The 13,724-nt window shown below is 38.1% G+C and overlaps 1 protein-coding gene across 1 annotated transcript in view; it reads left to right on the forward strand.

Moving 5' to 3' along the window:
* Positions 1–3,895: 3,895 nt before the first annotated feature.
* Positions 3,896–13,724, forward strand: part of olfm2a (olfactomedin 2a) — a 111,232-nt gene continuing 101,403 nt past the window's right edge. The window contains exon 1 of the mRNA XM_026945958.3: positions 3,896–4,426. Within this exon, the coding sequence (XP_026801759.1) occupies positions 4,370–4,426 (57 nt within the window). The 5' untranslated portion in view covers positions 3,896–4,369. The remainder of the gene's footprint in view (positions 4,427–13,724) is intronic.

A 13,724-nucleotide genomic window follows, 5' to 3' on the forward strand; every position in this document is an offset into this window, starting at 1 on the left:
GGTTGCTCAGTGGTTAAGGCTTTCGGTTACCAATCAGAAGTTGTGAATTCAAATCCCAGCATCTTAACCCTCAACTGCTCAATAGTGTCCTGTCTGAAATGTAAATTGCTTTGGTGTCAGCCAGTTGTAAATCATTGTCACAATTGCATCTGTGGAATTCCATATAACAAAGGGTACTGTCAGCTGAATGCTAATTGTTTGTCACATTCTATTTCCATTCTTGATTAATTGTGGTATATAAATGTATGGGTATGTAAGGGCAGCGGCAACTCAGTGGTTAAGGCTTTTGACTACTGATCAAAAGGTTGTGATTTCAAATCCCAGAACCACCAAGCTGCCACTCTTATAATTTACATTTAGCATTTGAAAGATGCCCTTATCCAGAGTGACTTACAGAACTGCTTTGTAGTCACCGTTCAACACATATCATCATGCTAGTACAAATAAGCTATGGTCTGAGAACACCATCAAGCCAAAACCTAGCTAGAGAAGAGTCAGGACAATTCAATTCAATTTTATTTGTATAGCGCTTTTAACAATGGACATTGTCACAGAGCAGCTTTTAAAAGTATAAATTTATCCCTAATGAACAAACCAGAGGCAACAGTGGCAAAGAAAAACTCCCTGAGACTATATGAGAAAGAAATCTTGAGAGGAACCAGACTCAAAAGGGAACCCATCCTCATCTGGGTGACAACGGATAGTGCGATTATAAATAAATCCCTTCTATACCTGTGTACTACATGGACAAATAGTGCAACTGTGCAACCAGGAAATTCATTACTTTGTTCACATGAGGTTACAACAGCAAGTTGGTACATCAAGAAAAACACACAATTCAAGGTTTGTGAGCTTGGTGAGATCACAGTGCTTGAGGAAGGCGTGGGTCAGGTGACGCAGCTGTTCGGACAGCCCCGGGAAGTTCATTCCACCACCTGGGGACAGAGAGGAGTCTTGACACAGGTCTTCCTTGTACCTTGAAGGATGGTGGATCAAGTCGAGCCCTACTAGAAGCTTGAAGGGAGCGTACCTTCTGGTTGATGGGGGTTTGAAGGCAAGCATCATGGTGTGAAATGGACTTCGTTGGAGGGAAGGCAGCAACAGGATGATGCTGGAGAACTTGGGCATATTTAAAACAAGTTGTGCTGCTGCATTCTGGATCGGTTGCAGGGGCAGATCTGACAGAGGGGAGCTGCAGGCGTCCAATCTTGAGATGACAAGGGATTGAACAGTGTTAGGTCTTTTAGCTAGATCCATAATCCTCAGCTAAGTCACTTTGGATAAAAGTATTTTTTTAATGCTGTTAATGGTCATTGCTGTCTTTTTTATGCAAATCGTATGAAACAAATTACAGAAAGTGCAGTAAATTTTTCCCCCTTGTAGTGCAGTTTTGTAAAATGAATACAAAGTGAGTACTAATATCTGAACACGGCAGCTCATCTGCATACCTGAAAAAATTTTCAAAGGCTTGTAAAACTCTTCTCTTATCCAGTCCACTAATAGTAGTTCATAATTTCCTCCAGTAACCACTTTATAACTGGTTAGAGTTGGGATGGATGTGGAGCCTATACTGGGAATCCCAGGCATGAGGCAGGAATACACCCTGGATGGGATGCCAGTCCACTGCAGGAATTTTGTCGAGCTGTACTCTCATGTTTTTGATCTTGGCTCATGGTTTTCACAGTTTGGTTTTCTGGCTGTTTACTTTTGAACACTTGAAATAAAACCGGCTGTTGGATCTGATACTCCTTTTTGTCTTTATCACAGTTATTACTGTAGTGTTTTAGGTATTTTAACCACGTCCATTACGTACACCATTACAGATCAAATAAAGTAATGTCATTATCTGGCCATTCATTTTAATTAGGATTCATTAGCTGGTGCCTCACCTTAGAGTCCCTTTGCCCCATCCTTTGGCACCCCCATGTCTAAAACCCTGCACACACCACTCAGTGTATGAAATTGTCATATCTGTACACATTTTTCATGGAAGTCAGGTTCTAATCACTACAGTTTTGTTAAAAGGATGACATATTGAGCCAATAGCATGATTCCTACTTATCACATCCCTGCTTACAACTGCACTAAGGTTAAAATGGTAAGGAATGGTACTTACTACATGAGATGATATTGCCTGCTGAACGTAATTCAGCAAAACGTGCTGGGTGGACATGGGCAGCTGTTATTTTATTCAGAATGCCTACAGGTAAAAAAATATATATTCCAGACTGTAAAAAACAGGATGATCAGAGACCTACCACACACATACTCACTCTTGGTCTGCTTCTTTCTTTCTCACTCACTCTATTGCTTGCACACTCAATATTTCTCTCTTCAATATTTCTCTCTTCAGCTCTCCCTGCCTGGATTTTTTTTTTGGTGTTGGCTGAACAAATGAATGTAACAGTGCCGCAATAAAGGAGTGAGAGGAAAGTAGGGTAGCCGACGTGCAGCCATTACCAGAAGGACAGATGTCATCTTGGAATGAAAATGAATTCTCAATTACAAATAAAAAAAAAATGGTGCACTTTATTTCTTTGAAATACGACATTAGTGATGAAATTGAAAAGGGAATCAACACATCTCACAATTTGTACAACTCATCATATGTAAGGAATAAAACACACGTGGGAGTGCTGTTATAGGAAAATAATCAACAACACTCCTACACAAAGTGGAGTTCCCATTACCACTATCCAGTTATTTCTTTTCCAATAACCGCATGTCCCAAAGTGTTTTATTCCTCTTGTACCACAGATATTGGCCAATGATTACAATTGTTATTTATTAATGAACATGGTGTACATTTTATCCATTTATAGTTGTGGAAGCAAAGAAAGAACACGATGAGGCAGATTTAAATAAAGGGGAAGCACCAGAGCACTACTGTGGTCACATACGAGCCGTTAAACTGTTTAATGACAAAAAACGTAGGTGAAACATATGATACCTTTCTTTTCACATGTGATTTTTATATATGATTCATATTTATATTTATATTGACACATGATTCATTTATTTTTACATGATTTTTGCATGTGATTTCACATGTATTTTTTTTTACACATTATTCATTTATTTTCATATACGATTCATTTATTTTCATGTGAGTATTAGACATGATTCATTAATTTTCGCATGATTTTTACACGATTCATTTATGTTCACGTGATCTTTAGACAGCATTCATTTATTTTAATGTTTTTTGAATCATGTGTGCAAATCATTTCTTTATTTTCGCAATGATTTTTCCACAATTCAGTTATGTTCATGTGTGATTTTTACACATCATTCAATTATTTTTCATCATTCAGAATATTTATGAATCATATTTATGAATCATGTTTATGAGTCATATTTACATATTTACATGAGTCATTTAATTTCAACTGATTTTTTATACATCATTAATTTATTTAGATGTTTCATGAATCATGTTTATGAATCGTGTTTACACATGATTCATTTACTTTCACATGCAACTTTTACACAATTCATTTATTTCCATATATGATTTTTATCATGTTATTTTGCACATAATACATTTACTGTATATTCACATGTGATTTTTACACAAGACTGTTTACTATATATTCACATGTGATTTATTTATTACACATGATTTATTACACATGATGTGTGTGTGTGTGTGTGTGTGTGTGATTGCTGTGTAAGTGTTACTTGTGGAACAAACTGCAAGTTTGTATGTGGGACAACAATTTATTTGGATTTTCCTGATTTCCCTCCTAAGTGACAGATGAGACAATTAAGCATGAAGCTCTCACGTGTGAAGGGTCATTCATCAAAGTCATCTCTCTCTCTCTCTCTCTCTCTCTCTCTCTCGCGCTCTGTCTCTCTCTCTCTCTCTTCACGGCAGATGCTCATAAGCTCACCTCTCCTCTGCGACTCCAGCAGTCCTGTCCATCTCTCCATCTCTCTCTGTCCTCCTCTTCCTCCTCCTCCTCCTCCTCCTCTTACTCATCCTGCGCTTCTCCTTCGTCACACTTCTACTTGACCGTAAAACGGGAAGCGCCGGGAGCGCGCGCGCGCGCCAGCACTGACCTTTCCGCCGGCGGTCCTCACGTAGAAGACAGAGAGAGAGAGAGAGAGAGAGAGAGAGCGCATACGAATAGAGGAAGCATCACGCGCCGCGCTAACGAGACGGGCTACAGCCTTGCGCGCGCACCGCACCACCGGTGATGAGGATTGTCGCGCGCCGGATCGTGCAGAGAAACCGGGCTGTGTCGGAACCGGGGGCTCGCTGAGAAAAAAAACAGGGAGGAGAGGAGAGGAGAGGAGGAGAGGAAAGGAGACGAGAGGAGAGGAGAGGAGAGAAGAGGAGAGGAGAGAGCTGCCGCTTGGGGGAAGAATGAACCTCTTCAGTGCCATGTTCCTCCTGCTGATGTTAGCCTCCCTGCCGTGTGAGGTAAAACGCGCGTGCTTTCATAAAAAAGCACATTTTAATCAAGCATCCATGCTTCTGATCATTGCATACTATTAGGGGTGTTTATCTTTATTATTATTATTATGCACGAGCGCATACGGTTTCTGAGCACAGCTTGCCTTCTCCTCTGCTCCTCAAGGAGATTTGCATTATTACAGTTATTACTCTTCATTATGATACTGTGCGACATGGCTTCTCGCACGAGCTGTCCTGCAGGAAGTTACAGCAGGCTGACAGACAGAAACAGAAAGGTGCTCTGGTCTGGTCTGCTCTGGTGTGGTGTGGTGTTGAAGGTGAAAGAAGTGTGTGTGCAGAACAGTGTGGGAGAACATGGGTCTGACCTCATGCACGAGCCTTCTTGCTGTGCTGTTTAATCTTTATTTTGGCCTTCATTTGACTTGAATCGATATTTGTGGTTTTTGCCTGAAGTGCTGGAGTACTGGTATTGCATTCATTTATTCATTCATTCACTCAACCAAAAAAAAAAAAAAAAAAAAAGCCCAGTGCTAGATTTCCACACATGCTCACCCACTGGTGTTGCACACGATTCTTCATACCCAAGGCTCAGTTGATTTAAAGACATTTGCTGCATTCCAGTCTGATTAAAGGCTCCTTAAGCACTTTTTTTTTTTGAAAGAACACTCACTGTTTACCTGAAGATTTTCTCTATAGACTATGCATCAATCTGTACACTCTCAGAAAGAAATAAACAAAAAAATAAATAAACAAACTGTACTTTTCCATGCTGCTGAGGTGGAACCACCAAGGAAGGGTACATGATGAGTGTGTATCCTTCACCTGAAACCGTGAATACAGTATACCTTTAAAATGATTTAACGGACATACAGTGGGGTCCAAAAGTCTGAGAGCACTAGTGAAAATGCTTCTATTGTGCATTCTTTTCTAATTTAATACAACAGTTTTACAACAAATTACACTACTGACAACAACTTGAGGGAAAAGTAGAATCTTCAAAAGACTTACATGAATTTCAGAGTTTCTTAGTATTTGGTACGTCCTGTTTTTGCTGTAATGACAGTGTGCACTCGAGCTGGCATGGACTCCACAAGTTTGTGCAAAACCTTACGATCCACTTTAGATTAAATCCAATGGAGTGTCATCTGACCACACGCTTCACTAGAAGACATTAGACATGAGGAAAATCTGACCTTTTGTACAAAGCAGTCAACGTGGTCACACATTTGTTTACATTTAAATAGGGACCTAGAAATCGTGCAGAATCCTGAATATTAAATATTCAACATACTGAACATTTACTTTCTTTGTTGTAAATTTTTCAGAATTCTAAAGCTTCTGTTTATTTCCAATTTTAAATAAAAAAAAAAGTCTCAGACTTTTGGACCCCACTGTATTTAGACCCTAAAGGTGCAAAACGTGTTCGCTTGACGTGTGATAAGAAAAAATAAAGTACAGTTTCGTGCCTTTAATTCTGTCATACACAGAAAATAATATTTTATTGAAAATCTGCATAAACAACCCCAAGTCTAGGTCTAAGAATTTATACCACATGTATGAATTATTATTTATTATAGAAGACAGAAAATCCACACAATACTTTGCCAGCTAGGATTTGATTTGATTTGATTTGAATTGATTTGATACAGATGTTTATCTAATGGTATTGCTACTGGCTTCTGAATAACCAATGCCATTGGCACAAAACTATAAACACACCAACTCGTTAAATATTCGCACCATGCTACAACGCTATTAACAAATTTCCATCATCGACTCCAAAGCCGCATTTCATTCATTTATTCATTCACCTTCAATATCTGCTTAATTATAAAACATAAAATGCATAAATATGGACATCAGTGAAGAACTCTCACGCTTTTTTCTACACCTCTTTAGATCTGTACACATCTGTACTACTAAAGTTAAAATGTCTTATACCACAGCATTGTTGAATTCTCCATTCTGATTGGTCAGAAGGTATTGAATAGCTTTGTATAACAGCAGCTCTGACAGTAGTTCCAGCTACAAGGTTCATATTAATGCGCTCGTCCTAATACAGTACGTTATCATTTTTATAGTGACATGCCATTCACAGGAACTTGTATAGTGTACACTCCGCATAATCTAAAACTAATAATAAACAGATGAAAGACATGGCTGACACGGTGAAGTTTTCAGTAAGGAAGGAAGGAGTCTCCAGTGTCAGTGCTTTGTAACAGTCAGTACGTTTGAGAAACTCGGTCATGAGAAAATCTTCAAGACAGAGGACCTTCTGGTTTCTGGGTAATGTGACAAGCTGTGTTTTTGTCTTATAAACTTCAAGAGGAAAAAAAGAGAGAAAATAGAGGTTGGTGATAGAAAGAGTGTTTATAGCTGCTATAATGTACGTGAATACAGGAACTAACTTGTCTCACAGGCAACAAATGTAACTATAAAAGGATAAAATGTATCCATTAATAAAAATTGCAATCAGTGGCAGATTGCTGTGGTATAAGAGGAATAAACCACTTCAGGAGGTGCTGTTAAAGGAAAATAACCCACTTCGGGGTGGTAGCAGTAACTCTGCTTCATGACCTCACCCTGTCGTTGATTATTTTCATATAACAGCATGCCCTTAAGTGGCGCTAACTGTAGGAAAGCTTAATGCATTTATGCAATATTATGCACTAAAGCCATCCAATAGCTTATTTAATAAAAATGGCCACACCTGCCATGTAAAATTCAGTCTAAAAAATAGTTATAGATTTTCAAAATATATACACATATACACTAATACTTAACACTGGAACGCTGGCTCATAATTCTCCCTAACTGAAGCTTTCCTTATTTAACTGGAGTTACTGGAGTCCAGTTCTCTTCATTTCCTTCATTTCACTTCTTAACCACTTCACACAATGCTCTCAGAGTTGTCTAAACACACATTTCATGATCAACATTATATATAATTTGGATTTATATAAGAAAGCACAAAATGCATATGTTTATAAACAAAATTAATGAAAGACAAAAGAGCTTTACTCCATGCTTATGCATCTACTGAATGAGAAATATGAATTCAAAATGCATTTAATATAGACCTGATTTTATAACTATGAAATGAAATTCAGGATACACTGATGAATTAATGAGAGATTTTTCCATCAAGATTTTCCTTCATTATTTGGAAAGAGAGAACATTGTATACGGACTAGACAAAACAAACTGAAACGAAGTAGAAGCCAGTGAAGGTGTTTTTCTTCCAATATAAATGGATCAGTTCTAAATTTAGAGTTTTTATCTGCAGATCTGAGTCTTCCTTTATTTTTTATTCCTTTCAGTCCCTTTAATGTGCTGTACTGGCCATGTGCAGTTCCTTTTTCACCACTAAACTCATTATTTCCAGCCTGTAAGTGTAAATCCCACGCTGGTGATTTGCTCCTTGAATGAAGTTCCATTAGAAAGTGCATTTCTATTTAGTGAGAGTCCTTGAAAGCATTTCCTTAAATAAACCTGCGAAATTTGTGCACAACCACGTTAAACATCGCAGTTTTTTTCACTCTCATTGTACAAAAGTTCATCAACCAACTGAATATTATCGTTTCAATAAGCTCTTTTAGCAGTTTAAAGTAAAAAAAACACTTTATATATTGTACTAATCTCCAGGGACGGCTGGTAATTTCTTCTTTGATTGAACAATGTGTGCTCAGTCTAGGCTTGCGTGATATAACAATATTATCGTCCCTACACAATATTACACTGCCACAATATCCAGTGACATTTACTCTGACTATGTTACAAGACCTGACAAGCATTATGCATTTGGCAGAGGAGCTCCACATCAGGGTATGCTAGTATGAGCTACACTATATGGCCAGCAGTATGTGGACACCTGAGCATCACACCCATAAGTTCTTCAAACTGTTACCATGAAGTTGGAAGCACACAGTTGTATAGGATGTCTCTGTATACTGTAGAATCATAATTTTCCTTCACTGGAACTAAGAGGCCCAAACCTGTTCCAGCATGACAATGCCCCTGTGCACAAAGCGAGCTCTATGAAGACATGGTGTGTGAAGGTTGGAGTGGAAGAACTCGAGTGTCCTGCACTGAGCCCTGACCTCAACCGCACTGAACACCTTTGGGATGAACTGGAACACTGACTCCACCCAGACCTCCTCACCAACATCAGTCCCTGACCTCACTAATGCTCTTGTGGCTAAATGATCACAAATCCCCACAGCCACACTCCAAAATCTAGAGGAAAGCCTTCCCAGAAGAGTGGAGCTTATTATAACAGCAAAGGGGGAACAACTCTATATAAATAGCCATGGTTTTGGAATCATCAGGTGTCCACATACTTTTGGCCATATAGTGTATCACACAATATAAAAGGGAGATGAGACACAAATGAGTTGCACAGGTGTTTCACATCCTCCAATATTAACCGACGCTTCTTGAAAACCCTACCACATGCTGTCTACTTGTGCATTTTGAGTTTATCAGTGTGAAATAAAACCTATCACTGTATAGCTAACTTTAGACAAGTATATATTTAACATCAGCTTAAGTTAAGTTTAAGAGTAAATAATCCACCTTGTTCATGCTCATTACATCAGCGACTGTAGTACACATTCGCATTACATTCGTATTAAAGTACTTAGCCAATGAAACTTGTTGAATAATACTGGAAGAATAATGTGACTGTATTGCACATGCGTATTACATATTAAAATACTTGGCTAAGGAAATGGCTTGAATAATTCTGCCTTCCATTATTCTCCAAAACAAAGTTTTCTACATCATCCGTTAATAATGTTCTTTAAAGGTGCAGTCTGTATTTTTGCTGTCTTCCTACACCTATGCTAGTCATTGAATTTACACTCGAAAAAGTGAATAGAGCCTTATGTAGCTTTCATATCGTGTCATTATATCCATGTTACTACAAAAAAAAAATTTTCGTAAATGTACGTATTTCTATTTACTGACTTTGACTTTCGGGTTTCTGTGCGTTTGTTTATATGGCCATGTGCGTTTGTTTTGGTTCATGTTTTGTCTGCACCCCTGTCTTGTCATTGGTTTTCTCCCTAATATGTCATGATTACTTTCACCTGTTTTCAGCTCTTCCCTTGATTAGTTTGTGCATTTATTTCCTTCTGTATCTTTGTTCCAGTGTGAAGTAATGCTCAGTGGCTACGTTTACATGCACATCAACTTCTGTTTAAGGTCTACATTCGGGATGCAGCCAGATTCCGAATACGATGTTTATATGCGTATTGGCATCAGAATATTTGTGTATACATGGTTGCTGTAAGTATGCCTGAGTTGCCATTCCTAAATATCTAGCTTACAGCTAAGCATCTGTGAGCACCCACAATTCCTTGTTGACTGACCATGCGCATATGTCTCCTTTCAGTGGACTTTCTGAATAAGGTGTTTACATGCAACAAATTTCCAGTTAATACAGACATATTCCAGGGGTGGGAATCGGAATTTGGGGAAATCAGAATATTGCCTTAATCTGAATCAGATTGCGGTGTTTACATGACTCAATACTAATTAGAATATTGCCAAATATCGGATTATTGATGTGCACGTAAACGTAGCCAGTGTATCATTACCAAGCCTTTATCATCGTTCTAGCTATTTTGATTTCGACTTCGTTTGCTCTCTGGTTTCACGAGCTCGGATTTTGCCTAGTGTATGTTGTTTGCTGATCATCTGAACGTCTGCCTGTTTTGACCTTTCTTCATGTTTTGGATTGAAATCAAAATAAACCTCACCTGCAAATGCAATCATTTCTGCCGCCTGACACTGCCCTCAATTTAAATACGCTGATCTTAGATTTTTTTTTCAGTGTAGACATCTGGCTATTTTCTTTGTTTTGTTTGTTTTTATTATTTTTTTACTTGTTGTTTGCATTTTTCGAAACACAGAAATAAACTTTGTCTTTTAAGGAAAAAAAGGGACGAAGAGGGCACATAGCATCTCTGACTATATAGCTAACAGAATATGGTTTTAGACATATGATATAACAGAAACTATTATATAAAATCGTAGTTTTTATTATGTTAATGTGTATTTTCTAGTGTTATTGAACTACCTAGCTCGATAGCTTCTGTGGTTACGCTGTGTTCTTGGTCAATGCTTTCTTTTGTTCATTGTTAAACATCAAACATCTGGCTTCCAATCATCCGCATACTGATAGCATGGGAACGTATGATGAAAGAGGAGGTCACGTTGCCAGATCTGTGTGAAAAAAGCAGCCCAAACTCAAAACAAGACCAGCAATGTCCCTTCTAATCCCAGTACACTGTTTTTAAAATCATGACTATCATTGCTGAATGTTTTGTCATATTCTCAGTGAAATATTGTACATTTTCCATGCCAGTGTGCGTGATAATTAGTATACGATGTAGGACTCGAGGTCATCGTCATGTGACTTGGACATAACCTTATGTAGACTCAGACTTTGACTTAATGATGCATACTCTGTCTTGTAGACGTTAATAATAATTTCTTCAACAGTATATAATGTTACACGACTACAGTCTAGTGCAGTTCATTAAGTTCGCTTTTATTTTGGAAAGAGGCCAGTGAGGACTTGACTTGGATGTGTGAGCGAGATGATTTAGCCAAGACTTAGACTTTAAACTAAAAGAATTGTCTACGGTGCAGTCTTGGGGTCAGTTTGTTCTGGGATTTAGGGATAATTTATTGTTTCATTTGAATGTAGATTTTAATATAAACACAGCAGTGATTTGAAAGTAGAAATGAACCATGGAACTGGTAACACTAAATGGAGTGCTGAAGACTTTAGTAGGCGGAACTGTATCGCAGTTTTCAGTAATATATACAATATCTTTTGTAAGAGGATTGCACCTTTGGTGTCAAATGTTCTCCCATGTCCATATGGTTTAACTCTGGGTCCTCTGGTTTCCTCCAAAATCCCAGAAACATTTGCTGTGCTAAATTGTCCCAAGGTGTTTGTTGGTGCCCTGCAATGGACTGGCGACCCATCCAGGGTGTATTCCTACCTCACTCCCAGTGGCGTTCCCAGAATAGGCTCCAAATCCACCATGAGCTGGAGAAAGTGATACTGTAGATGATCAAATGTTTGTTAAACATCAGTATTTCCAGCATAGGATATTTGCAGTGTAAATTTTGATTTTGACAAAAAGTCTTTTGACAAACATTCCTAATATTTTAGACATTTGGTTATTGTTTATTTGAGTCTAGATTTAGTTGATGAAAAACCACAGCAATTTTGGTAAATTAAAACTGAAAGGTTTTAGTCAATGAAATGTCTATTTTTCAATCCTTTTTTTAAATGGAACACCAGGGGCCTCATTTATCAACCGTGCATATGCATAGTTTTGTTGTTTTTTTTTTTTTGCGTAAACTGTTTTGCGTTGAATGGGATTTATCAGAATGTGCGTATATTTCCGCACACTCCTGACCATGCTGCTTATGCAAAAATCCCTAGTGGTAGAAAAGTGTAATAGCAGGTAAACTGACTACGCAGAGCTTCTACATCACGTACTGTCTATCATATAAGCATAACTGAGAGAGTAATTAGATTTCAGTGCAGACAGATGACAGACAGAATGTAAAGTAAAATCATATAAAAACGTTCTAAAGCTTGTTTTAAAGATCGTTTGAGATTATGCTTCATCAGTCGATTTAGTTTCCCCAGTCTAGTTTAGTTTACCAGTGGGCCTTTAGCTATGAGTACATTTAACAGAGAAAGGCTATGAGCAGGCTCCTATGCTTTTTAAAAGGATTTGTTTACCATATATGGCAATTTGAGGGCGTTTCTTTATGCAAATGAGTGTCTCTGTGCGACATCAATTTTGTATGTGTGGGAATTATCAATAGCCATTGTGTGTGATAAATGCCAATTTTCTTGTGTGTACTGGCGGCTCTTAAGAATAAATTTAGCACTTGTTTTACACATGCTTTGATAAATGAGACCCTAGATCATTTAACAAATACAGTTTGCCATTACAGGCTTAGTAAAAACTCCTGAAACACTCATGGTTACGCAGCAGCTCCTTCACTGGGAAGTGGATCCATTAAATAGCGTCACTCTAGTGAGCACACGTATTACACTGCACACACCTAAATTAATTCAGATAATAACACAGTATTAAGGATCAAGTGTACGTAAACTTTTGAACTGGGTCATTTGTGTAAATTCAGTTGTTATGTCTTGTGGACTATATGTAAACATCTGTTATATGAAATAGCTTATTCAGAGCAGTATTAAATAAAAAACAAAATGCGATTTTTATGATTCCTCCTATTTTTTTTTAATTATTAACAGTTTGCAGATTCAAGGCGTATGTAAACTTAGAGCCCAACTGTATATTTGTGAGTAAAAGTGTGGATTATTAATTGGTTGTCATTTCACGTTCATGATCACTGATTAACAGTTTTCGTCCGTGAAATTAACACTGCATATTTGAGTTGGAACAAACATCTTTTTTTCACTATGTAGAGTGATATATCAGAGATCACTCATTAGGCTGTACAGGCACTATCTAGGGTCCCTCTGTGGCGCCCTTTGAAAAATCTTATTGCTTTTATCCTTATTGCTTAAAAATGTGCACCATTGAAAAAGGCTAAGTCAACAAGATAAAAGGTTAGCTAATATTACACAAGTTGATCAAAATATTAGAGATAGATTATATATAACATCTCCTTGATGCACACATGGCCACATTAAGTCTTTGCACAAGCCAAGCCACACACAAACACACACACATGCAGACACACACACACACACACACACACACACTCAAACACGCACATGCACTGGCCCCAGCCTCTGCACAGGTCACTATGAAATATTCAACACGCTTTAACTAGACAGATGCACTCACTCGTTCCTGACGTGTGTTTGTTAAGTACCCACAATGCCCTGAGGTCCTGGCAGCCAGGGATACACACGGGCACATGCTCGACCTTGGCACACGTCTCTGCTAATGGGGCTGCATCGCATCACGCACCACGCGGCACATATCATCCTTCCTGAAATAGGGTTGTTTGTGTGCGTAATAGGGAATAAGCAATCCCAGATGTGCCTTAAACTTTGATTATTATTAGAAGTCTATTAAAAGAGGATAAGTGAAGGATACACTCACAATTAAGCGCCCGAAAAACAGCAGGGAGAAATAATCGACAGTAATTATGCTCGGCGAGAACGAAGAGATTAAAGCGAAACGCAGGCTAGCGACAGTAACCGCTCCAGAAATTAAAAGCTTGTTTTAATTGAAAACTCATGGCATTGAACTAATCACTGTGGTGTACGCTTAGGATATAC

Source organism: Pangasianodon hypophthalmus, chromosome 23, assembly GCF_027358585.1.
Source record: "Pangasianodon hypophthalmus isolate fPanHyp1 chromosome 23, fPanHyp1.pri, whole genome shotgun sequence".
NCBI classification, from domain to species: domain Eukaryota; kingdom Metazoa; phylum Chordata; class Actinopteri; order Siluriformes; family Pangasiidae; genus Pangasianodon; species Pangasianodon hypophthalmus.